Source organism: Myxine glutinosa, chromosome 9 (assembly GCF_964187855.1).
Source record: "Myxine glutinosa chromosome 9, kmMyxGlut1.1, whole genome shotgun sequence".
Taxonomy (NCBI): domain Eukaryota; kingdom Metazoa; phylum Chordata; class Myxini; order Myxiniformes; family Myxinidae; genus Myxine; species Myxine glutinosa.
The window spans coordinates 118,946,756-118,973,341 of record NC_136269.1 but is presented as its reverse complement, the minus strand read 5'-3'; the positions used below and the strand labels follow the sequence as shown (position 1 = coordinate 118,973,341).

Below are 26,586 nucleotides of genomic sequence, written 5' to 3'. Positions count from 1 at the left end.
ATCATTCATCCCAGCAAGCTGGTACTCAATTTGCCGACCTCCGAAGGATGACAGGCTGAGTCAACCCCCCTGGCGTTAATTCAGCGATCGACCGGGATTCGAACCCAGGATCCTAGGATCCCAAGCCGGCACCCTGACCACTAAGCCAACACCAGGCTTTGATAGGGATAGAGAAGAAGTATTGTATTGATTTTAAATAGAGAAGTATTGAAGAATAGAGAAGAAGAAGAAGAATAGAGAAGTATTGCTATATATAATTTTGTGTGCTCCTTCCGTGTCCATCGTGCTTTATTTTAAACTCGAAAGGGTTTATGCTGTCATATCATTGGAATCGCTATGTTAAAGATCCAAGTCCGTTTCTTCTTCTTCCCTCCCGGAAATATGGCCTTTAAAAAAACGGGTATTATCGTGATTAAACGGATAAAAATAATTTTGTATGCAAGGACCTTAGCCTTAATGGCAAACTTCATTTAAGAGAGGAAGAGTAACTCTTGTATTTTGGAAATTTCTGTATCCTTTTTGTGAAAAACTAATCATACATTTATGCTTTATTTTATATCCAGTAAGTCACCGATTTACAGTGTATTTGTGTCGTTTTTATAGAATGTTGTTAATACATGATGGGACAATCATCGATTGAAGTCGTGCTAGCCCGATATAACATCTTTCAGATATTTTTTAAAAGTATAGTACTGAAGGAGCGGCGCTCCAACGCGAGTCGAAAGAAGTGACGCGACCAAAGACGGAATTCGTCCGAGTTGCTTTATTGAAACAAAACAGCTCAGGTATTCTGACAAAAGCCCGTTTATCGGGCAGCAATATATATACACATTTATGTCGGGAAGTTTGCCCGGCAAAAGCTATACCGGGCATGCCCGGGTGTCAAGGGCGAGCCTTGGAAAGGCGAGTTTGGACCTGCCCGGGCGTGTTTGGCTGCGGCCTGGCAAGTCGAGGCTGGGCGTGCCCGGGCGCTCTGGACGAGCACTGGAAAGGCGAGAGCGGGCATGCCCGGACGCTCTGGGCGAGCCCTGGAAAGGCGATAGCGGGCATGCCCGGACGCTCTGGGCGAGCCCTGGAAAGGCGATAGCGGGCATGCCCGGACGCTCTGGGCGAGCCCTGGAAAGGCGATAGCGGGCATGCCCGGACGCTCTGGGCGAGCCCGGGAAAGACGAGACCGGGCGTGCCCGGGAGGTTCGGGCGTGCCCGGGAACAGTGAGTCCGGGCATGCCCGGGAGAGGCGCGTCTGGCCGTGTTCTGGCCGGTGCAAGGCGATTGTGTGCATCCAGCGGTAACCGCTACACACGCCCCTCCAGAATCGACCTGCAGCGGCAGGGTCAATTTAAGGGGGGTCCGGATGACCCGGCCGAAGCGACCGCTGGAGGGTCGTGGGGAGGGGTCCGACGTGGTGGTGGGCGGTCGAGCGGGGGGAACTGTGGACGGGGGGCGGCCTCGCCGCGGAGGAAGGGCCAACCGTAAGTGGTCGGTCGACGTCCATGTGCGCCGGTTTGAGGCGGTCCACAGAGATCCGGTCCGACCGGCCGCCAACGTCGACGTCGACGACAAAGGACTTGTCGCCCCGTCGCAGGACCCGGAAGGGCCCGTCGTACGGCGGCCGGAGTGGCCCCCGGTGCGCGTCATGACGCACAAAGACGTACTCCGCTGTGCGAAGCGCCGGGGGGACGTATGACTGGGGGCCACCGTGGCGGGACGTTGGCACGGGGGCAAATCGGCGGGCGGCCTCCTGGAGGTCCGAGCGCTGGTGTGCGGCGGACCAGGGACTGGTAGCGTCGGGCACGAACTCGCCCGGGACGCGGAGCGGCTGGCCGTAGACGAGCTCGGCGGCGGACGCCCGGAGGTCCTCCTTGGGGGCCGTGCGGAGGCCCAAAAGGACCCACGGCAGCCGGTCGGTCCAACCGTCGTCCTGAAGGCCGGCCATGAGTGCGGCCTTCATGGAGCGGTGAAACCGCTCGCACAACCCGTTGGCTTGGGGGTGGTAGGCCGTGGTGCGGTGCAGCGTGACCCCCAACGAGCGGGCGACCGCGCCCCAAAGTTCGGGCGTGAACTGTGGGCCGCGGTCGGACGAGATGTCCGCCGGTGCGCCGAAGCGCGCGACCCAGGTGGCGATGAACGCCTGCGCCACGTCGGCGGTGGTGGTGGAGGTGAGGGGCACGGCCTACGGCCACCTGGTGGTCCTGTCCACCATGGTGAGCAGGTGGGTGAACCCCCGCGATGGGGGCAGGGGACCCACCAGGTCCACGTGGACGTGGTCGAAACGCCGTGCAGGCACGGTGAAAGGTGCCAGCGGGGCCTGGGTGTGGCGGTGGACCTTGGCCCGCTGGCAGGCCGTGCAGGCGTTGGTCCAGTCGCGGACGTTCCGTCGAAGGCCGTGCCAGACGAAACGCGCCGACACCAGCATCTGAGAAGCTTTCCGGCCCGGGTGAGAAAGGCCGTGGATGGAGGCGAAGATGCGGCGCTGCCAGGAAACGGGCACGATGGGGCGAGGCTGGCCCTGGGAGACATCGCAGAGCAGGACGGTGCCCGCGAAGGGGATGTCGGCCAGGCGGAGGCCCGTGTCCGCCGCCCGGAGGGCCTGCACCGAGGTGTCGGTGGTCTGGTCGGCCGCCATGAGCGCGAAGTCCACGCCGAGGTGGACCGCGTTCGCGCTGGCCCGAGAAAGACAGTCGGCCACAGCGTTGTCTTTGCCGGCGATGTGCCGGATGTCCGTGGTGAATTCCGACACGGCGGAGAGGTGGCGCTGCTGGCGGGCCGACCACGGCTCCGTGACTTTGGCCATTGCGTAGACCAACGGCTTGTGGTCGACAAAAGCCGTGAACGGGCGGCCCTCCAGGAGGTGTCGGAAATGGCGAACGGCCAGGAATAGACCGAGCAGCTCGCGGTCGAACGTGCTGTATTTTAACTCGTTCGGCCGGAGCTGCCGGCTGAAAAAAGCGAGTGGCTGCCAAACCCCGTCCACCTATTGTTCATGGACGGCGCCCACCGCGTAGTTGGAGGCGTCCGTAGTGAGGGCGATGGGCGCGTTGAGCACCGGGTGAGCCAGCAGCGTTGCGTCGGCGAGGGCCCCGTTTTGCGCTCGCGAAGGCCGCGTCCATGGCCGCGGACCAAACGATGTCATGCTTGGCCGGCTTGCCCCGGGGGGCCTCGTAAAGGGGCCGCATGAGCTGAGCAGCGCGGGGCACGAATCGGTGATAAAAATTCACCATGCCGAGGAACTCTTGTAGGGCCTTGATGGAACGGGGACGCGGGAACGTGGTGATGGCCTCGACCTTGGTCGGCAGCAGCACGGCCCCGGTCTTGGTGATGCGGTGGCCCAGAAAGTCAACGGTCGTCGTGCCGAAGTGGCATTTGGCCGGGTTGACAATTAAGCCGTGCTCGCTGAGGTGACCGAACAGTGTTCGGAGGTGGAGGAGGTGCTCGGCGCGGGACGTGCTGGCGACGAGGATGTCGTCCAGATAGATGAAAAGAAATGGCAGGTCGCGCAGCACGCCGTCCATTAAGCGCTGGAACGCCTGGGCCGCGTTCTTGAGGCCAAACGGCATCCTCAAAAATTCGAACAGGCCGAACGGCGTGATGACGGCCGTCTTCGGGACGTCGGCCGCCCGGACAGGTACCTGGTGGTATCCCCGTATCAGGTCAATTTTGGAAAATATGACCCGTCCCGCCAAACGGGCGGAAAAGTCCTGGATGTGCGGGATCGGGTACATGTCGGGGGTGGTAGCGTCGTTGAGGCGGCGGTAGTCGCCACAGGGGCGCCATCCGCTCCCCGGCTTTGGCACGATGTGCAGTGGTGAGGCCCACGCGCTATTGGAGCGCCGCACGATGCCGAGGTGCTCCAACGCGTCAAACTCGGCCTTTGCCACGGCGAGCTTGGCCGGGTCGAGGCGGCGGGCCCTGGCGTAGACCGGCGGGCCCGTAGTGGGTATGTGGTGCTCGATCCCATGCCGCACTGCGACGGCCGAAAACGTCGGCCGTGTGAGGGCCGGGAATTCCGCGAGCAGGCGAGCGAACTCGTTCGCCGTCGGGAGGGCGCACGCCAGTTCGGTCGGCGCGGAGCTGCTCATCGTGCACGCCAGGGAGCTGAAGGTCTCGGCGTTGACAAGGCGACGACGTTTGCCATGGGGACGCAGGCGGTCACAAAGGTCCACTGAAAGCGCTGGCTGCCGAAGCAGAGGGTGACGTTGCGCGGGCCGAAAGTGCGTATGGCCGAGCCATTAGCAGCGACCAAAGAGGGGCCGCAAACGGCGTCCCGCCTGTCCTGCTCGGAGGCGGGTATGACGCTCAGTTGGGCGCCGGAGTCACAAAGGAAACGCCGCCCGGACGCTTTGTCCCGAATAAAAATCAAGTTGCCCGAGTGGCCGGCGCTCATGGCTGGGAATGAACGCCGGCCCGGCCGTTTCCCGACTTGCCGAAAGTGCACGGGGGTCGGCACGTCCGAGCCTTGTGTCCGAACCTGGCGTGGTAATAACACCACGCCTGGTCAGGTGGAGGCCCCGGCCGTCGTGTCGGAAGCAGTCGGTGCGGCGTGGCGGCCGCCAGTTTCACCGGCAGTTCGGCCTCCAACCGCGCAGGGCACTCGGGCGTCGTCTCGGACGGCGGCAGGCTCCAGGTAGCCACGCCGATGTGTTGGCCCCGCTGAGGAGATCTTATCGGCTTCCCTGGTGAGGGCGCGGGGATCGGTGATCGACGTGCCAGCCAGGGCGAGGCGTACCGGGTGAGGCAGCTGGCGAAGGAACAACTCGTGGAACAGAAAATCCGGAGAGTGCTCACCGAGCAACGAGAGCATATAGTCCATGCGCTCGGACGGGCGCGTGTCGCCGAGCTCGGGCAGGTCGAGCAGGCGCCGTGCGCATGCCGCCGGTGAGAGGGCGAAAGCGTCGAGGAGGAGCGTCTTCAGCGCGTCATACTTGTCGGCAGCCGGCGGGTGCTCGAGGAGGCTCAGGGCGCGGGCCACGGTGGCGGAACCGAGCGCTGCCACGACGTGGTGGAAGCGGGTGTCGTCCGCGGTGATGCCTCGCAGGGCGAACTGGGAGTCCGCCTGGGCGAACCAAACAGCCGCGTGAGCCTCCCAGAAGGAAGGCAGTTTAAGAGTCACTGCCGTGTCCATGTCGGTAGGTCACCAGTGAAGGAGCGGCGCTCCAACGCGAGTCGAAAGAAGTGACGCGACCAAAGACGGAATTCGTCCGAGTTGCTTTATTGAAACAAAACAGCTCAGGTATTCTGACAAAAGCCCGTTTATCGGGCAGCAATATATATACACATTTATGTCGGGAAGTTTGCCCGGCAAAAGCTATACCGGGCATGCCCGGGTGTCAAGGGCGAGCCTTGGAAAGGCGAGTCTGGACCTGCCCGGGCGTGTTTGGCTGCGGCCTGGCAAGTCGAGGCTGGGCGTGCCCTGGCGCTCTGGACGAGCACTGGAAAGACGAGACCGGGCGTGCCCGGGAGGTTCGGGCGTGCCCGGGAACAGTGAGTCCGGGCATGCCCGGGAGAGGCGCGTCTGGCCGTGTTCTGGCCGGTGCAAGGCGATTGTGTGCATCCAGCGGTAACCGCTACAGTACAGTATACTGTGGTGCACCTTGCGAAATGTTTAAGTACAGTAGTGCAACGTCTGCCAGTGCAGAAGCGACAACATTGCGTTTCCCACTAGTGGAGAAACGCTCAATATATGCCGCGTCGCTTTATCTCCCAATCTCACATGTTCTGCCATGTCGTGAAGTGTAATCAAGTATGTACTTTTAGTCCGGCAGATATGTGAAGAATTGTGGTAGAATTGTGCCTTTGATGATACAAGCATGAAACTTGGCACACAGTTAGGGCATACCCTTACAGTGAAATTTGGATGTAGGGGCATTCCAGATTTCTCCTTGGCCCAAAATGGCGGCCATTTTACAAAATGGCGGCTAAGAAGGACATATTTACCTATTATTTCAGACTTGTCATTTGTGCTGCTATTGAAACACAATGTAATGAGCATATTATAAATTGTCATGTACATGCTATGCAATACCTTCATACTGGGTTCAAAATTGGAATCTACGGTGGCCTATAAGGGGCAGAACAAATGGTTTACCATTGCAATAGACAGGACTGGTCTAGCGGTTTAATTATTTAACTTTGCATGACTATCTGATTTCTCCTGGGTGTAATTTTGGTTCAATACCTTTATATGAACAACTTTGATGTAGCTTTATGAACTTTCCTATCATAGACTAGGTGACTATAAGGAACAATGCAAGGCTAGTGAAAAGTTACGAAAGCGAATTACTATATTTATGATAATAATGTATGTATTTCTTTTTCAGATGATAACTCGACTGCACTGCACCTTCGCTCATTGACTGTAGTAGCTACCTAGATTTGGTTCCCAATTTGTATATTGATTGGATGGTGGTGGTGGATAATGCTTAATTGACAATGGCCAACAAAAATTTCAAGCTATTAGACCCCCAAAGCCCTAGTACATCTGGAACAAACATGCCTTATCTGACAGATTGGGAGAAGTGTGTGTTATGTCAGGAGGTCACCGATGAGGCCCTTGCCTGTCCAGCTGATTCCAAGCGAACCACAGGGTCCGGATACCAAACTCTTGCAGATTATCTCCTCACCTTCAGCCAGATGGGCTGCCTGCCAAAATCTCTAGAACTGTCCCGCCTGGACGATGGTGAAGGTATCCAGTCAACCTTCCAGAGCCACAAGGCTAAGTGGCATGATTCATGCAGACTGAAATACAACAAAACTGAACTGCATCGGGCACAAAAAAGAGAAACGTCTAGTGAAGAAACCGCAAGTGTCTCAATAAAGTACACCCGTCACAGAGTACATGTAGACCACACACAGCCACAGCCTGAAAAGTGTTTCTTTTGTGACAAACCAGCGGGTACTAATTCTCTGCGAAAAGCTTCCACCTTCGACCTCGATAAACATGTCAGGACAGCTGCCCTGAAACTAGGAGATCAGGCACTTCTTGCTAAACTGAGTGCAGGTGACCTTATAGCACAAGATGCACACAGTACCACGTGAAGTGTCTGGTGTCACTTTATAACAAAGCAAGGGCCACAAGCACAACACTGAATGAACAAGATGATATCAATCACGGTATAGCACTTGGAGAGCTAGTGTCCTACATCGATGATGCCCGCACAGATGCTCTTGTGACACCAGTGTTCAAGCTGGTAGACCTAGCAAGACTATACACCACCAGGCTGGAACAGCTTGGAACAGTCTTGACCAGGCGTGTCCACTCCACCAAACTCAAAGATCGAATCATGACATATTTTCCAGACCTAGAGGAGCACATGTCCGGTCGAGATATTCTGCTTGCTTTCAACCAGGATGTTGGCTCAGCCCTTCAGAAGGCATGTGATCACGACACTGACAGTGATGGAGTTTGTCTTGCTAGAGCCGCAAATATAGTTCGTAGAGACATGTTGAAAATGAACTCAACATTTAGTGGTTCATTTGAAGCCCACTGCCAAGAACATTCGGTACCTAATTCGCTTGTATCACTAGTTTCTATGATCTTGAATGGTCCTAACATCCAAGAGCAGTCAAGCCACTCGTCGGTATCAACACCTACTCTCACAATCTCACAACTCCTTATGTTCAACAGTTACTCACGCCGCAGAGAGAGTAGCAGTACTACCACGTCCACGAGGCACAGTCACAATCGGGAGACTCCCCTGCCTGTGTACCTGGGCACCCTTATCCACACAAAGACTCGAAAAAGAGACCTGGTTGATACTATGTTCAACCTGGGTCTCTCGATCTCCTATGACAGGGTGCTTAGCATCTCCACGGACTTGGGGAACAGAATCTGCCGTTTCTTCCAAAATGAGGGTACAGTTTGCCCCCCTGAGCTAAAAAGTGACCTCTTCACAACTGGGGCAGTGGATAACATTGATCATAACCCCAGTTCAACAAGTGCCCACGACTCCTTCCATGGCACTGGCATTTCACTTTTCCAGCACCCAAATAGCGATAGCCGTGGAGTTCAACGGGTAAACCCAGATGACACATCAACAACAGATGCACACCTGCCACAGTCATACACCATCGTACCTCCTGTTGTTCTGGGTAAATGTGACCCACCTGTACCCAAGCTAGCGGGTCCCAACAAAAGCAACTGCCAACTCATCCCTGAAGCAATGCAGATTGAGTACAGGTAACTGATTATTGTGTTTGAACTGTGGACAGTTATATGTGTACCTAAATAACCAAGACTTGTTAACTTGTGTGGACTTGTTTGTTCTTAATTGTGTTCATTATCTTGCATTTTGACAGGTGGCTGGAGCAGATGGAGAAGACAGTGCTATCTGACACACCACTTAAGGGAGACGAGACAGTATCATGGGCTGGATACCATGCCAGCAAGCAGTCTATTCCAGAAGAACCAGAGTGTAGTGTGGCCTTAACTTCATTGCTGCCTCTCTTCTATGACCAGGCAAAATCTGTGGCAATGATTCGTCACTCCATGGATGTCATCAAGAAAGCAATCGATATTCTGAATCCAGGTCAGATCCCTGTAATCACACTTGATCAGCCACTGTACACACTTGCCAAACAGATCCAATGGAGATGGCCAGAAACACACGGAGAAGATCACTTCGTCATGGTCTTTGGTGGACTCCATATTGAGATGGCAGCATGGAAAACCCTCGGTGACCTTCTGGATAGCAGTGGGTGGACAGGCGTTCTGATGCTTGCAGGGGTTGCTACAAGTGGTACTGCTGATTCCTTCCTGAAAGTGACCCATGTGACACGCACACGACGAGCACACCAAGTCACAGCCAGTACTCTCTATCTTCTCCTGAAGGAAGCCTACAGCCAGTACACCAGTGGACTAGATGAGGGACAGGATACGATACCACTAGATGACTGGTGCGGTGAACAAGCCAATGCAAGTCCACAGTTTCAGTTCTGGTTCCTAATTATGCAGCTAGAACTGGCAGTCCTGATCTATGTGAGATCCGTCCATGAAGGAAACTTCCAACTGTACACTGATGCTCTGACCAAGCTTGTACCATGGTTCTTCGCCTTGGGACATACAAACTATGCCAGGTGGATCCCAGTTCACTTGCGCGACATGGTGACACTTGCAACAAAGCATCCAACTGTATACGCACAGTTTCTGGCAGGAAACTTCACCATGAAGAAGACTACACGTGCATTCTCTGCCATAGCCTTAGACCAGGCACACGAGCAAAATAATGCATTGGTGAAAGGTGATGGAGGGGCTGTAGGTCTTACGGAGAATGCTGCAGCTTTGCGCCGATGGATGGTGTCTGGTCCAGAGATGGCCAAACTGATCTATAAGTTCGAGGCCACAACAGAAAAAAGAACTAGGAAAACTGAACTAAAACACCATGAACAGACAAAGCACACGCAGGTAGCCTTTGCTCGAGATGTGAGAGCACTCACCCGTGTCATAGGAGAGATGGGGAACCCATTCTGTGACGACAGCAAAGATCTCTTGGTGCTAGACAGCAGAGACCTGGCAGACCCAGCAGTCATCAACACCCTTTACCAGATCGAGAAGCTGGGAAAAGAACAGTATGACACATATGTGAACGAGAGGCTTGTACATCAGACAAAGCCTATCACTGACCCAATAAAAAGAAACAATCTCCCTCTCTTCAGCCGACCCCCAGTCAGAGAGAAGTCAAGAACAGAGTTGAAGGTGGTATCTCTGAAGAATGACTGCGTTCTGTTCTCCAGGCTGTTTATTGCATCCCAGACACGGAATGGAGATCTTGATGAATTCTTTGCACATGAAAACCAAGCTTGTCCCCCTGCATTGTCACAAATGGGCAAAATCCGGCTTGGAACCAAGTCTGATCTGGTTGGGTGCTTAGAAGATCTGATCACCTCACGGGAAAATGATGATGTAAGCCCCCCTGTTGAAGTCATGATCCTGGATGGAGCAGCCATCGTGAACATGCTGGCACCTCGTAATGTGAAGACCTTCTCTGAGTATGCATCACTAGTATTCTTGCCATACATCACATCTCAGATACAAAATAAGAGCAGGGTTGATATTATCTGGGATGAATATTTCCCAGACAGTTTGAAAGCCGACACCAGGAAGACGAGGGGTAAAGGCACCAGGAGACGAGTTGAGCCATCTAGTTCCATCCCTCGAAACTGGCAGGCCTTCCTTCGCATAGACGAGAACAAGGTGGAGTTGTTTGACTTTCTAGCAACGAGGATAGCAAACATTGAGACTGACAAGCAAATCGTCACCACAAACCACAAAGAAGTTTTTTGTACACAGCCACGAGATGTTACTGGTCTTTCCCCGTGTAGTCACGAGGAGGCAGATACAAGGATACTACTCCATGTCCAAGATGCAGTCAGACAGGGCTATACCAAGGTGTCAATCCGCACAGTGGACACAGATGTTTTGATCCTTGCAGTGGCAGCAACGGGATATCTTGACATCGATGAACTCTGGGTTGCTTTTGGCACAGGGAAGAATTTCAGGCACTTGGCAGCTCACGAGATGGCTGTGGCACTGGGACCAAACAAGTGCCGAGGGTTGCCATTCTTCCACGCCTTCACTGGGTGTGACACCGTGTCCTGCTTCGGCGGAAGGGGGAAGAAAACAGCATGGGAAACATGGAAAGCCTATGATGAGGTCACCTCAGCTTTCTGCGCACTGGCTGCCACACCAACCATTTCAACTGCAAATGACAACATGGATCCACTGGAGCGTTTTGTTGTTCTGCTCTACGATCGAACAAGCAGCCAGGAACATGTTAACGATGCCTGCAAGCATCTCTTCACCCAGACTGGTAGATCAATAGAGGCTATCCCACCAACGCAAGAAGCCCTCAGACAACACATCAAGAGAGCTGCCTACCAAGCCGGCTTTTGTTGGGGCCAGATGATGATTTGCGCACCTGAGCTCCCATCGCCAAGTGAATGGGGTTGGAAACAGAGTAATAACGGCTGGGGGATATATTGGACAACCCTCACAGAGGCAACTGAGGCATGCCGACAATTGATTAGATGTGGATGCAAGAAGGGTTGCAGGAAACAGTGCAAGTGTGTTAAGGCCGCACTCCAGTGCTCAGCTCTGTGTCACTGTGCAGGGGAGTGCACACGATAGTATACAGGAGGAATAACACACCTGTTACATATACACAAACATGTGGAAGACTGTTTTGTAGACTGTTTTATAGTGAAAGTCACTTCCACAGCGTTAATGTGGCATTTTCACTTCATTTCCATTGTGTTTCTGGAGTTTGCTCAAAATAGCTCAAAAAGTAATTATTTTTGTAAAGAATAAGGACCAAATAAATGTTATGTGAGTTTGTTGACATTTAATTATGATCTTACAACCTGTTTACGTGAAAAAACATCATAGGTGTGCTTGAGCAATAAGTAAATCTAGTTTTATAGACATCGGTACTGTGTATCTTATTATCCGTAAACGGCCATTTTTAAAATGGCCGCCATTTTGTCCCTAGGAAAAGATTTGAATGCCCCTATATCCAAAAATCTTCCTAGTAGTATGCTCTATCAGTGTTCAAAATTTCATGCTTGTATCACCAAAAGCACAATTTTTTCACATATCTGCTGGGCTATTTAGCATGTTTAATATGTATTAGGTGTACCTGAAAGTCATGTTTTTTTTTTTAAATCTGTGTATTCCTCTTTGACCAAATTTAAGTTAAGGTGACCAAATTGTTTTCCCAAGCAACTCATCCACCTCCCCCAAATTTATAACAAACATGATGTAGATGTGAAAATTGTAAACCCACTACACGGAAAAAAACCCACGAAGTAAATCGGTGACTTGCTGTACTACAACACATATTTACAGAACTGGATTTGTAATTTTTAGTTTTATGAGCTTCGCCACTGAAGGTAGCTGGAGGTTGTGTTTTCACCTGACTGTTTGGCTGTCTGTCTGTAAACAGGATATCCCAAAAAGTTGTCGACGGATTCAGACGAAACTTGGTGGAGAGGTTTGGTGTGTGACAAGGAAGAATTGATTCAATTTTGGTGAAGATTCGAATACAGATCTGGATACGATAATTATTTAATTTTTCAAGTGATTCTTCACCATTGAGTGATGGGGATACAAAATGATATATAGCATGAAATTTCTAAAACCAGTGGGCAGATTATGACAAAACTAGGTGGACGAGTTGGTTAGGTGACAAGAACAAGCAGATTAGATTTTGGTTCAGGTCCGAATCCAGGTCTGGTCCATCAGTGAGATACAAAATGCAAACTGTTCAGCCTGGCGGAGGTATGCGCTCTACCGAGTGCCGTTCTAGTTCGACTCTGATTTTGCGGCGTAAAATTTCACGATCTGATGTACTGTTGCAAATAAGCAAAGTTTTGTGAACAAAATATACTTTTCGTAGATATAGGCAATTGTGAATGACACATAGAGAGGAAGGTTATAAAGAGCATAATATGCTCATGTGGGGGTACAAGAGAGAGCACAAGATGGCTGCCATCTTGGCAGACTGGAGAGAATAACACAATGGCATTTCCACAAAAACATTGGCATATCCAGAGTGAAATACTTTTTGAAGAGACACACTTCTTCAAAAAGTAGTTTTACAAGCCTAATGCCTAGGTCACACATAGGCGGATATTTTGGCGACTACCGGCGACTGCCGGCGATCAAGATTTTTCGGCGACTACTGGCGATGTCGGGCGGTCAAATATGGTCAGGCGGCAGTATGGCGACTGCAGGCGGCCACATTGCGCCTGCATTGCGACGACGCCCCGAGTGGGATGGCGACTGTCGAAGATCGACGACGACTGCATTGCGGATGCACGGCGGCAGCGTGGCGACAGTCTGGCGGCTAGATTACGACCGATGGCGGATCGCGGCGACTGCATTGGGGCCGGGTGGCGGTGTACTCCGACGTCCGCAAGACTGCAATAAGACCGCCGGCGATTGGAGACGATTCACACAACTTTTTAAATCTTTATCTCTCTATTACATTTCACTTTATTCATTTCAATGATGTATGACATGAAGCATAAAGATGTTTGATGTACAATTTATAAAGTTAATAAAGATGTATCATTGTAATGTAATTGTTGGAACCCATCTGTGGATCGGTCCCATCGGCCCCAAAATTAAAATTTCCCCAAAATCCCCAAAATTCCCAAATCCCCAAATTTCTCTAATTTGGTCCCCAAAAAAATTTAAAATCCTTTCTCTAACCTCGTCCTGATGTAAAAAAATTCATTTCTTCCCCATGTGCAAAAAACATCTAAGAAAATCAACAGCACAATGTTGGTCGTAAAACATGTAGATTAATGCATGCTGGAGGAGAGACGAAACAATACTCACCATAGCATCCTCCATGTCATACCCTGTGTAAGATATGACGGCAACGACAGCATTGGTGCCGAGGGGGTACTCGTCCATGCCATAGTGATCGTATGTGTATGGGCGCACCAGGGGGCTTTGTGGTGTCTGCAGCCGGTACAGTTTGTTATCAGTGCGGTCACGGAAGGTGTGCAAAGGCATTCCCATCGTCTGCTTACCTATGTGACCAACAAGGGAAAGGGGATGGGGGGGAGAAGATTGAAGTTGTCCTCATGCGTGAGAGACGGAGACAGACTGACAGAGAAAGACAGACAGGGAAAGACAGAGAGGGAGAAACAGAGAGAGAGAGTGGGAGTGAGACGGAGAGTAAGAGAGACAGAGAGTAAGAGGGAGTGAGAGAGAGAGTGAGAGAAAGAAAGACAGAGAGACGGACACACACGCAGAGACGGAGGAACGGCCACACACGCAGAGACGGAGGGACGGCCACACAAGCAGAGACGGAGGGACGGCCACACATGCAGAGACGGAGGGATGGCCACACACGCAGAGATGGAGGGACGGCCACACACGCAGAGACAGAGGGACGGCCACACAAGCAGAGACGGAGGGACGGCCACACATGCAGAGACGGAGGGACGGCCACACACGCAGAGATGGAGGGACGGCCACACATGCAGAGACGGAGGGACGGCCACACACGCAGAGACGGAGGGACGGCCACACACGCAGAGACGGAGGGACGGCCACACACGCAGAGACGGAGGGACGGCCACACACGCAGAGACGGAGGGACGGCCACACACGCAGAGACGGAGGGACGGCCACACACGCAGAGACGGAGGGACGGCCACACACGCAGAGACGGAGGGACGGTCACACACGCAGAGACGGAGGGACGGCCACACACGCAGAGACAGAGGGACGGCCACACACGCAGAGACGGAGGGACGGCCACACACGCAGAGACGGAGGGACGGCCACACACGCAGAGACGGAGGGACGGACACACATGCAGACGACGGAGGGACGGCCACACACGCAGAGACGGAGGGACGGCCACACACGCAGAGACGGAGGGACGGCCACACACGCAGAGATGGAGGGACAGCCACACACGCAGAGACGGAGGGACGGCCACACAAGCAGAGATGGCCACACATGCAGAGACGGAGGGACAGCCACATATGTAGAGATGGAGGGACGGCCACACACGCAGATACGGAGAGAGGTTAAATAGCTAACTTCTATATAAGTTTAAAGTACAGTCGGACCTCGACATTCGCGGTCCCAACATTCGAGGATCCCGCATATTCGCGGTTCATAACAGTGACCTGCTTCTACATTCTCGTTTCGCGCATTCGTAGTTAAAACATTTATTTGTTTATTTACAAATCAGGACTTGTCTCCCATATCCGCTGCCGCTGATATTAATTAAGTCTGGGAATTCTTCCACAGAAACCTGCTCTCTCTAATGCACAGATTCATCCCATCTCTTCAATGATCTCACACATCCTCCCACTCTTGGTACTCTGAATCGAGGCAGTTGCTTTAAAACAACTTGCATTCCCCTCTTGGAAGGCAAATCCAACTGAAGACAACCTCAGATCATTCCACAAAGCTCACAATAAGTGTGTCTACTCTGTCGACAGCCAAAAAACATCTGTACAATCTCAAGAATGAGGTTTCAAACTTGTGTCCCTCCTCTAAAAGCTGATGGTGCCTTGTCAAGACCTGTATCCTCTGCCCTCTCCATCCTTTGTCCCCATCAAGTATCTGCAAGACGCCCGCAGTCCAGCAGCAACCCCCTCCTAGTTAAACTGCCTAAATCCAGAAGCACTGCTCACCACCATTCATTTATTCCTCTTTTTCCCCACCTGTGGAACCACATTCCATACACTCTTCAATGTCATTCATCCCTCCAGGTCTTCAAGACAGCTGTTCACCACCCTATCGTCATCCCCCACCAAAATCATTATCTTTTCTACACTTGTTACACTACCACCAACCCCTCCCAAACATTTTGCTTGTGTATCCATCTCGTCCACACTGTGCGTTCTCCCTTACCCGTCATTGTTACCTGCTTCCCTTGTTTGTATGTCTCAGTCTATTTTCTCCCACTGCCCTGCTATTGGCATTTCCCCTTGCGCCTACTGTTCCCTTTCTTATGTTGTGTCATGATTTGTTCTATGTCAAAGCTTTTCCACGAGTCTAGACCATGTAGTAAAAAGAAATAAGATTACCCTCCTCAGTCGGTGCGTAATATGTAGATTACCCTAAAGTGTGCCTGGGTATTTCGATCAACTATCCACATGATAAAGCTCTAAAGCCACTTCTGCTGTAATTCAAACACAACTCAAATCCGAGTTACAGGATACCGGGGTTGCATGTAGATGGTGCATAGAGAGTAAAATAAAACGAGAGCAACTGACAGCATACCCATCTGACACTCGTACATGTTTCTCGGGCTCTGGTTATGGTCCGAGAACGGAATGAAGTTTGCGATGATGCTGAGCATTGCGTGGGGGTAGAGCTCTTGGTGGGTGCTCAACCCTGGAATCACCTCTTGCGCGCGCACCGCCACATCCAAGTATACCTGATCACAATACATTCATGCTTTGTTGCATCCCAGATCCAGTAACCAAGGGTGCGTACGAACATCAAACATTTCAAACACGTTTTACACATGGGTATGATGGCTGTGGTGCGGACTCTGGACTAGCATCCCAGACATTGTGGGTTCAAATTCTGCTGAAGGTAGTGGTGTTCGGGATTTGGGTTCTAAGTATCTAGAAAACCAAGCTAGTCTTGGGGAGAATTATCATGTCACTGACAGATTGTTTATGATAAAAAGACAAGCTATCTCACTAATGACCTTCAGGGCAATGGGATAATTTGCCAAACCCACTTTGTCTCGTCCATCCCTTGTGGTCGATTTTAATGCCTTCAGGAAAATGCGAAAGTGACAATAAAATGCAACCTATTAAAAAATAAATAAATAATGAACTGCCACTCATTTATCCCTAAATGAGGGAGGGATATGGGGAAATATATATATATATATAACTGTGAGAAATAGTAGAAACTCCACAGTACGAGCAGGGCGTCTCATTTGCATTAAATAAATAATCGGGAGATTAAATCAGACGCGGACGTAGCTTCAGGACGTCGATCTTTCATTTTCGACAAGCTTTCGACCAACAAAGGTCTTCTTCTTAGTCGTCCCCAAATTCAACGGAAGTACTTACTTTTTCCACATGCCAAATTTGCATTTATGTTTATTTAAATTATACAATGGATTACAAAATGTAAATGTTTCATGATATTTGTTATATTATATCACCTTTATCTATCAATATTGTAGAAATGAAGATCAAATAGCTGTATGTTGAAAAAGTCAAAACTTTACATGGGGTTTACTTACTTTTTCACGTGACTGTATATATATATATATATATATATATATATATATATATATATATATATATATATATATATATATATATATATACACACACATATCTCTCGACACACACACACACACACACACACACACACACACACACACACACACACACACACACACACACACACACACACACACACACACACACACACACACACACACACACACACACACACACACAAATGAAATTCAAACTTGTGATCCACATGCAAGATTACAATTACCAAATAACAAGGAGGCAAACAGGGAACTTAAGAGACACACAAAATAAATAAATAAAACAATTAATTTACTCATTATAATGAACACTCGCTGCAACTTGCATTGAAAATAAACTCCACAAGGACACCTCTAAGACGAAAGCTTCAAGACCTGCTCAAAGGTGCCAATAAGTTCTGGAGTATCGAGCGCCAGGTTCCACACAGGCCGTAACAACCTTCCAGGGTTGGTGAACAGGTAAAGTGCAGGATAAAGGCCTGGCTCATCCAGCATCGGCACGAGAACAATCTCCATCCAGCTGGGAACTTTTTCTCCACGAACCTGCAAAATGCACGCCAGGAAAGTCGGGATAAGGTGTGGATGACTATGACCCTCCTCGTGCCGTTGGGCACATACAGCTACAGGGCCCGTTTCATTGGCAGGTGGTTACAATCCTGGACAGGTGGCCCCTCCGACACAGGATACTCGACTGGCTCACTCCCAGCGAGGTGGTACTCATTTTACTAACCTCGGCAGGATGACAGGCCGAGTCAACCCACCAGGTGTTATTTTGGCATAAGCAGGGCCTGAAACCAGGACCTCAATATCCTAATTGCCAATCACCTGAACCGTTACGCCATCATGAAGCCTAAGGTGAAGGTGACATTAACACAAGCTTCGGGTAATATTACTGTTGTAGCGGCTACCGCTGGGTATACACAATCGCCTTGCACCTACCGAGGACGCGGAGCGATCACCATGCCGGGCTCGTCCAGGACGCCCGGGCATGCCCGCTCTCGACTTGCCAGGCCTCGTCCGGGACGCCCGGGCATGTCCAGACACGCCCGGGCATGCCGCTCTCGACTTGCCAGGCCTCGTCCAGGACGCCCGGGCACGCCCCCTCTCGCCTTTCCCGGGCAAACGCTCCGGGATAATGTGTATATATATTGCTGCCGGATAAACGGGCTTTTCAGAGTACCCGAGTTGATTTGACACAATAAAGAAACTCGGACGAATTCCAGCTTTTTGTCGCGTCCATTCTTCCGATTTACGTGGAGCGTAGCTCCTACATTGGTGACCCGACATGGACACGGCAGTTGCCCTCAAACTGCCTACCTTCTGGGAGGCTCACGCGGCGGTTTGGTTCGCCCAGGCGGACTCCCTGTTCGCCCTGCGAGGCATCACGGCCGACGACACCCGCTTCCACCATGTGGTAGCGGCATTCGGCTCAGCCACCGCGGCCCGTGCCCTGAGCCTCCTCGAGAGCCCGCCAGCCGCTGACAAATACGACGCGATTAAAAAGGTCCTCCTCGACGCTTTCGCCCTCTCATCAGCGGAACGCGCACGGCGCCTGCTTGACCTGCCCGAGCTCGGCGACACGCGCCCATCCGAGCGAATGGACTACATGCTTTCGCTGCTCGGCGAGCACTCTCCGGCATTCCTGTTCCGGGAGCTGTTCCTCCGTCAGCTGCCTAGCCCGGTACGCCTCGCCCTGGCAAGCACGACGATCACGGGTCCCCGCGCCCTCGCCAGGGAAGCCGACAAGATCTCCGCGGCAGGCCAACGCATTGGAGCAGCGACCTGGAGCCCACCGCCGTCCGAAGCAACGCCCATGGCGCCCGAGCACCCGGCACAGTCGATGTCCGAACTGCCGACGCAATTGGCGGCCGCTACGCCGCGCCGACCACCTCCAGCACGACGACCGGGGCCTCCACCTGACCAGGCGTGGTGTTATTATCATGCCAGGTTCGGACAGAAGGCCCGGACATGCCGACCCCCGTGCACCTTCGGCAAGCCGGGAAACGGCCGGGCCGGCGTTCATTACCAGCCATGAGCGCCGGCCACACGGGCAACTTACTTTTCATCACGGACAAAGCGTCCGGACGGCGCTTCCTGTGTGACACCGGCGCCCAACTGAGCGTCATACCCGCCTCCGATCAGGACAGGCAGTCCGCGGTTTGCGGCCCCTCCTTGGTTGCGGCCAACGGATCGGCCATCCGCACCTTCGGCCCGCGCAACGTCACCCTCTGCTTCGGCGGCTAACGCTTTAATTGGACTTTTGTAACCGCAAGCGTGCCCATGGCTCTGCTAGGCGCCGACCTCCTCTGCGCACACGGACTGCTGGTGGACATCCAACGGCGTCGCCTCATCAACGCTGAGACCTTCAGCTCCCTGGCATGCACATTGAGCAGCTCCGCTCCGACCGAACTGGCATGCGCCCTCCGGGCGGCGAACGAGTTTGCTCGCCTGCTCACGGAGTTCCCGGGCCTCACGCGGCCGACGTTTTCGGCCGTCGCAGTACGACATGGGATCGAGCACCACATACCAACCACGGGCCCGCCGGTCTACGCCAGAGCCCGCCACCACGACCCAGCCAAGCTCGCCGTGGCCAAAGCCGAGTTCAACGCTTTGGAACACCTCGGCATCGTGCGGCGCACCGATAGCGCGTGGGCTCCGCCACTACACATCGTCCCAAAACCAGGGGGCGGCTGGTGCCCATGTGGCGACTACCGCCGCCTTAACGACGCTACCACCCCCGACAGGTATCCGATCCCGCACATCCAAGACTTCTCCGCCCGTTTGGCAGGACTGGTCATTTTTTCAAAGATCGATTTAATACGGGGATACCACCAGGTACCTGTCAGGGCGGCCGACGTCCCAAAAACGGCCGTCATCACGCCGTTCGGCTTATTCGAATTCCTGCGAATGCCGTTTGGCCTCAACAACGTGGCTCAGGCGTTCCAGCGCTTGATGGACGGCGTGCTGCGCGACCTGCCGTTCCTCTTCGTTTACCTGGACGACATCCTCGTCGCCAGCACGTCCCGGGCCGAGCACCTCCTCCACCTCCGAACACTGTTCGGGCGCCTCAGCGAGCACGGCCTCGTCAACCCGGCCAAATGCCACTTCGGCACGACGGCCGTTGATTTTTTGGGCCACCACATCACCAAGAACGGGGCCGTGCCGCTGCCAACCAAGGTCGAGGCCATCACCACGTTTCCGCGTCCCCGCTCCATAAAGGCCCTGCAGGAATTCCTGGGAATGGTGAATTTCTATCACCGCTTCGTGCCCCGCGCTGCTCAACTCATGCGGCCCCTCTACGAAGCCCTCCGGGGCAAGCCGGCCAAGCACGACGTCGTCTGGTCCGCAGCAATGGACGCGGCCTTTAAAAGCTCAAAGCGGGCCCTCGCCGACGCAACACTGCTCGCTCACCCGGTGCTCAACGCTCCCATCGCCCTCACCACGGATGCCTCCGACTACGCGGTGGGCGCCGTACATGAGCAATGGGTGAACGGGGTTTGGCAGCCACTCGCTTTTTTCAGCCGGCAACTCCGGCCGAACGAGCTCAAATATAGCACGTTTGACCGTGAGCTTCTCGGTCTACACCTGGCCGTTCGCCATTTCCGCCACCTCCTGGAGGGCCGACCCTTCACGGCGTTCGTCGACCACAAGCCGTTGGTTTACGCAATGGCCAAGGTCACGGAGCCGTGGTCGGCCCGCCAACAGGGCCACCTCTCCGCCGTGTCGGAGTTTACCACGGACATCCGGCACGTCGCCGGCAAAGACAACGCCGTGGCCGACTGTCTTTCTCGGGCCAGCGCGAACGCGGTCCACCTCGGCGTGGACTTCGCGCTTATGGCGGCGGACCAAACCACCGACACCACGGTGCAAGCCCCCCGGGCGGCGGACAAGGGCCTCCGCCTGGCCGACATCCCCTTCGCGGACACTGTCCTGCTCTGCGACGTCTCCCAAGGCCAGCCTCGTCCCATCGTGCCCGTTACCTGGCAACGCCGCATCTTCGCCTCCCTCCACGGCCTTTCCCACCCGGGCCGGAAAGCTTCCCAGAAGCTGGTGTCGGCGCGATTCGTCTGGCACGGCCTTCGACGGGACGGCCACGATTGGACCAGCACCTGCACAGCCTGCCAACAGGCCAAGGTCCACCGACACACCCAGGCCCCGCTGGCACCTTTCACCGTGCCCGAACGACGTTTCGACCACGTCAACGTGGACCTGGTGGGCCCCCTCCCCCCATCACGGGGTTTCACACACCTGCTCACCATGGTGGACAGGACCACCAGGTGGCCGGAGGCCGTTCCCCTCGTCTCCACCACCACCGCCGACGTGGCGCAGGCTTTCATCGCCACCTGGGTCGCCCGCTTCGGCGCACCGGCGGACATCTCATCGGACCGCGGACCGGTTCACCTCCGAGCTGTGGGGCGCGGTCGCCCGCAACCTGGGGGTCAAGCTCCACCGTACTACGGCCTACCACCCCCAAGCCAACGGGTTGTGCGAGCGATTCCACCGCTCCATGAAGGCCGCGCTCATGGCCGGCCTTCAGGACGGCGGTTGGGCCGACCGGCTGCCGTGGGTCCTTTTGGGCCTCCGCACGGCCCCCAAGGAGGACCTCCGGGCGTCCACCGCCGAGCTTGTCTACGGCCAGGCGCTACGCGTCCCGGGCGAATTCGTGCCCGACGCTACCAGTCCCTGGTCCGCAGCTCACCAGCGCTCTGACCTCCAGGAGACCGCCCGACGGTTTGCCCCCGTTTCAACGTCCCACCATGGTGACCCCCAGTCCGACGTCCCCCCCAGCGCTTCGCACAGCGGAGTACGTTTTTGTGCGTCATGACGCACATCGGGGGCCACTCCGGCTGCCGTACGACGGGCTCTTCCGGGTCCTGCGACGGGACGACAAGTCGTTCGTCATCGACATCGGCGGCAGGTCGGACCGGATTGCGGTGGACCGCCTCAATCCGGTGCACGTGGACATCGACCAACCGCCACGGTTGGCCCTTCCGCCGCGGCGAGGCCGCCCCCCGTCCACGGTGCCCCCCACTCGACCGCCCACCACCACACCGGACCCCCCCCCCCCCCACGACCCGCCAAAGGTCGCTTCGGCCGGGTCATCAGGACCCCCCTTAAATTGACCCTGCCGGTGCAAGTCGATTCTGGGGGGACGTGTGTAGCGGCTACCGCTGGGTATACACAATCGCCTTGCACCTACCGAGGACGCGGAGCGATCACCATGCCGGGCTCGTCCAGGACGCCCAGGCATGCCCGCTCTCGACTTGCCAGGCCTCGTCCAGGACGCCCGGGCACGCCCCCTCTCACCTTTCCCGGGCAAACGCTCCGGGATAAGGTGTATATATATTGCTGCCCGATAAACGGGCTTTTCAGAGTACCCGAGTTGATTTGACACAATAAAGAAACTCGGACGAATTCCAGCTTTTTGTCGCGTCCATTCTTCCGATTTACGTTGGAGCATAGCTCCTACACTGTCACCATTTGACGATGCATTGGGTGAGGTTTGCAGAAGACAACAAAGTGACACTATTGTAATGCATTTCTAACCTTAAAGTGATCTCTGCAGCTCTTTGGATATCAAGAGTGGTGGAGGTGAGCAGGAAGAGGGTAAAAATCAACAAAATATTGTTATGAATTTGGTAGAGCAATATGTAGAGCAGAGTAGATCTGAGTAGGTAAAATGCTCCGGGATGGCGCGATAGCTAGAACCCACTATGTACCTTTAAGTTAGTATGTGTAGGCGTATGCCGGGATAATTGCGTATATATTTCCTGTACGGGGACAGGAAGTGCTAAGTAGTTAGGGTGATAAGGGTAACTTTGTGTGTTTTCCCACCCCTGTGGTCAATCCAATGTCCCTTTTGGCACCGCACCTAGACAGTAGGAATTCATGCCCCTAGCGCACCTACATTAATTAATTCCCTTCCCTTTCACATCAATGAAACAACACCCACCAAAACGGGCAGGCTGGGACACACCCTGCTGAGACACGATGAGAAGGGGGTGGATCTTTTGACGTCATGGGGGAGGGCGGACGAATGGACGTCACGAGAGGGCGGGACGGTGCGTGAGGGAAGTGACGACACGAAGGAGAAGAAGAGGACTTCAGAGTTGGACACGAGGCAGAGCAGACGCCATTTGGGGGAGCTGAGAGGATTCAGTCGTGATAGAGTGCACTGGACATTTTTTCCCTCTCGTTCTTTCCTGCCTTCGTTCCCTCCATCTTCCCTGTGATCGGATCGCGTGCTTGCGTGGGCGGCTGTTGTGCCGAGGTTCGTCCCATTGGTGGCTGTATTCGTGGCCTCTTGCGTACCATCGCCAACCACTCACGATCTCCAAAGCGCCGGGCAGAGACGACAGCCCCAGAAACCGTGGTCCTTCGGACGGGGCGAGCGTTTGAGAGTTGCGGGGCGAGAGGACTGGGGCCGGCGAGCGAGTCGCGTCGGGGAGACCCCTCCCGCCCACGTGTCAGGGCCTAGCCATCCGAGGCCTGCACGATCTCCACGCCACGCTCCCGAGCGAGCAAAGCTAAGAACGCACACACACACACACACACACACACACACACACACACACACACACACACACACCCTCTTTGTTTATTTCGTCGTCTGCCCTGTGGTTTGTTTAATAACTCTGTCGAGTGGGAGTACTCCATATAGGGGGTTTAGAGCATCATATTTCTTTGTTCTCGGAACCGTTAATAAATCCTTATATTATTTTCTGTAAACCCTTTCCGGGCAGGCGTTGCAAATTTGCAACAGCTAATTGCCAATTAGTTAATTGCCAGTATTTGCATTTTTTTTAGTGTTTCTAAACGTTTAGGTGCCAGTGCGGGACTTTGTTGCAGGATTGCAACTGACAGCTTCCAGGCAACTCGCCAGGTGGCTGGTCTGTCTTACATTGAATATGTCGGCCACCATACTTGCCGGATCGGTGATTTTGTAGGCTTCTGTTTCAGGTAAGTTTCATAAGAATCATCTGCATTATTGAACGCAATACTGTATAAGAGAAATCTTGAATGTGTATAGATAAAGTAGATGTGAGTTAAGAAATATAATATCAGTTGGTCATATTCCTAGGGGTTGGTGTATTTTGATGTTGCAAATATGCAACATTTGCCCATACAGGTAACAATTGATGTCATGTGTTTATTGTTTTGGATTGCATGTGTTGTGTATTACAATGTATTATATGGTGGTTTTCTTTTCCCCTATGTTTGTTAATTACAAAAGGGAATTATTCAGGGCATAATCTCTATAAAATTATTATTCAGGGCATAATTTTCCAACCCCCCCGCTTATTCCAACCCCCCTGGCAATTCGGTACCCAAGAGTATTCATTCCGGGCAGTGTTTCTGACATTGTTGTTTGTTCTTGCAGGCTTTATAATTGGTATCATGGCTGGCCGACGAAGATATACGACGGATGAGGTGATTGAGATGGTTTGTCTTCCTGATGGTGCCATTTCTGACGATGAATCCTTGCCAGACGATGAAGATACTGATCCTGATTTCGACGAAAATGGCGAAACAGACAACTCAGATGCTAGCCTTGATGATGAAACATTGGAACAAATGGCAAGAGCTGATCCGAGTCATCTAGATATTTAAATCCATCAAGTCCACCGAGTCAGAGTCAATGACAATGAAGATAATGAAGAAGAACTCCAGCCAGTACCAGCTCGAGTCAACAAAGAATTTATCTGGAGGCAAAGGAAACCCCCAGAGGCTTATGTAGATTCAACATTCCGGGGACACGCATTTTCTCCTCCGCCAGACGAAATACCCAGTCCAAAGTGGTATTTTGACCATTTCATGGACGAATCTGTATTTGAATTTATAGCTGAACAATCCAACCTGTATGCAGTTATGAAGAATGCCCCAGAACTGAAAAGTACTCCTGCTGAAATGGAGCAATTTATTGGCATGCACATTATGATGACTGTAGTACATATGCCGTCTTATCGCATGTACTGGCGAAAAACTACGCGTTATGAAGCAGTCGCAGGAGTTATGAGCAGAAAAAGATTTGACCACCTTAGAACCTATATCCATATGAACGACAATACCAATTTGAAAAAAAAAGGTGACCCTGGTTACGATCCGTTGTTCAAGGTTCGTCCAGTACTCGAGAAGGTTCGTGCAAACTGTTTGAAAGTGGAACCAGAAGAAAACAACTCAATCGACGAACAAATGATCCCTTTCAAAGGCAGAAGTAGCATGAAACAATACATAAAAAACAAGCCGCACAAATGGGGGATAAAGGTTTTCACTAGGGCAGGTGTGAGTGGAATAAACTATGACTTTGAAATCTATACTGGCAAAGGGACTGTGGCGAATGAACGTGGATTAGGTGTGGGTGGAGAAGTAGTACTGCGTCTTCTAGCAGAGATACCAAAAGGACTGAACTACAAGTGTTTTTTCGACAACTGGTTTACTTCACCTGAACTACTTGTGGAATTGAAGAAAATGGGGATTCTAGCAGTTGCTACTATAAACCGCAACCGCTTGCGTGGATGTGTCCTCAAAACTGACAAGGAACTGGGTAAAGCTGGGCGTGGCTCGTTTGACGTCAAATATGAAACAACCACAGCATTGACCATTGTCAAGTGGTATGACAATAAGGCAGTATTGCTGACATCATCCTACATTGGGCCGGATCCCGTGGATAAATGCAGAAGGTGGTCAAAAGTAAAGAAGGACTTTGTTGAGGTGGACAGACCCCACCTTGTCAAGGTCTACAATGCCAGCATGGGTGGGGTGGACTTGGCAGACATGCTCATGGCACTTTATCGGATTGGTATTCGCCCACGCCGTTGGTAACTGCGTATTTTGTACTATTTGATTGACCTATCTCTGGTCAATGGCTGGCTCCTCTACCGACGTCACCTCAACCAGAAACAGCAGAAGTATATGCCACTTCTCGACTTCCGCGCCGAAGTGGCAGACGCACTTATCAAAGTAGGGAAACACGCTGACGGGAGCAGTAGAAAAAGAGGAAGATCCTCTTTGGAAGATGGAAGTCCTCCACCCACCCCGCCTCTACCACCACAGCAGAGAACCGTCGCACCTTCTGCTGATGTCAGGCTCGATCGACTCGATCACTTTCCTACCCATGCTGAAAAACGTGGACGATGCAGGCTGTGCAGCAAGGGTTACACACAAATGGCCTGCCAAAAGTGCAAAGTGCTGTTGTGCTTTACAAAGGACAAAAACTGTTACTTAGAGTATCACACGAAAAAGTAAATTTCAGGGCATGACTGAACTTTTGATTTTGCTTTCTTATTATGTTATTGATCCATAATACAGACTTAACTACTGTCCTGAACATGTAAAAGACCGTTTCACTGAATATGATGACCACACTTTTAATAAATTCAAACTTCATAAGACCTGTTTTATTCATTGTAAAATTCCCAATCGGACCAATGTTGCAAATATGCAACATCCCATAATGCACTGCATGTAACGGTCACATAAAAAATTTCCATAAAATCGTAAATAACCTTCCCATTGGATCATTTTCCTCAAATATCAGATTTTTCCTACAGTTATTATTAATTTGGTCCTGAGAGGGATATAACTGAACGCAGTTTCCTGTTGGATTTTAATAGTTAAGGCTGCGGGACCCTTGCCGTTCCCCTCCATCTTGCGCGCTTTGGTTTTGGTTTGATTGGAATCCGCTATTGAGTTTTCGCCTCGGGAGTTTAAAGCCTCGCAATCGGCCTCCGCAACTGTGGTGTTAATCGCGGTTGCGCGACATTTGGTGCCAGGAGTGTAGGATTCGAACCTGTCGGACAATTTTTTTGTC

General features: G+C 52.6%; 1 protein-coding gene across 1 annotated transcript in view; it reads right to left on the bottom strand.

The window, feature by feature from the left end:
- Nucleotides 1-26,586, bottom strand: part of POLR1B (RNA polymerase I subunit B) — a 100,654-nt gene that overhangs the window by 27,246 nt on the left and 46,822 nt on the right. The window contains exons 11-13 of the mRNA XM_068128407.2: nucleotides 17,151-17,318; nucleotides 15,752-15,908; nucleotides 13,337-13,533 (exon numbers count right to left, since the gene is read on the bottom strand). Coding sequence (XP_067984508.2) covers nucleotides 13,337-13,533; nucleotides 15,752-15,908; nucleotides 17,151-17,318 — 522 coding nt within the window. The remainder of the gene's footprint in view (nucleotides 1-13,336; nucleotides 13,534-15,751; nucleotides 15,909-17,150; nucleotides 17,319-26,586) is intronic.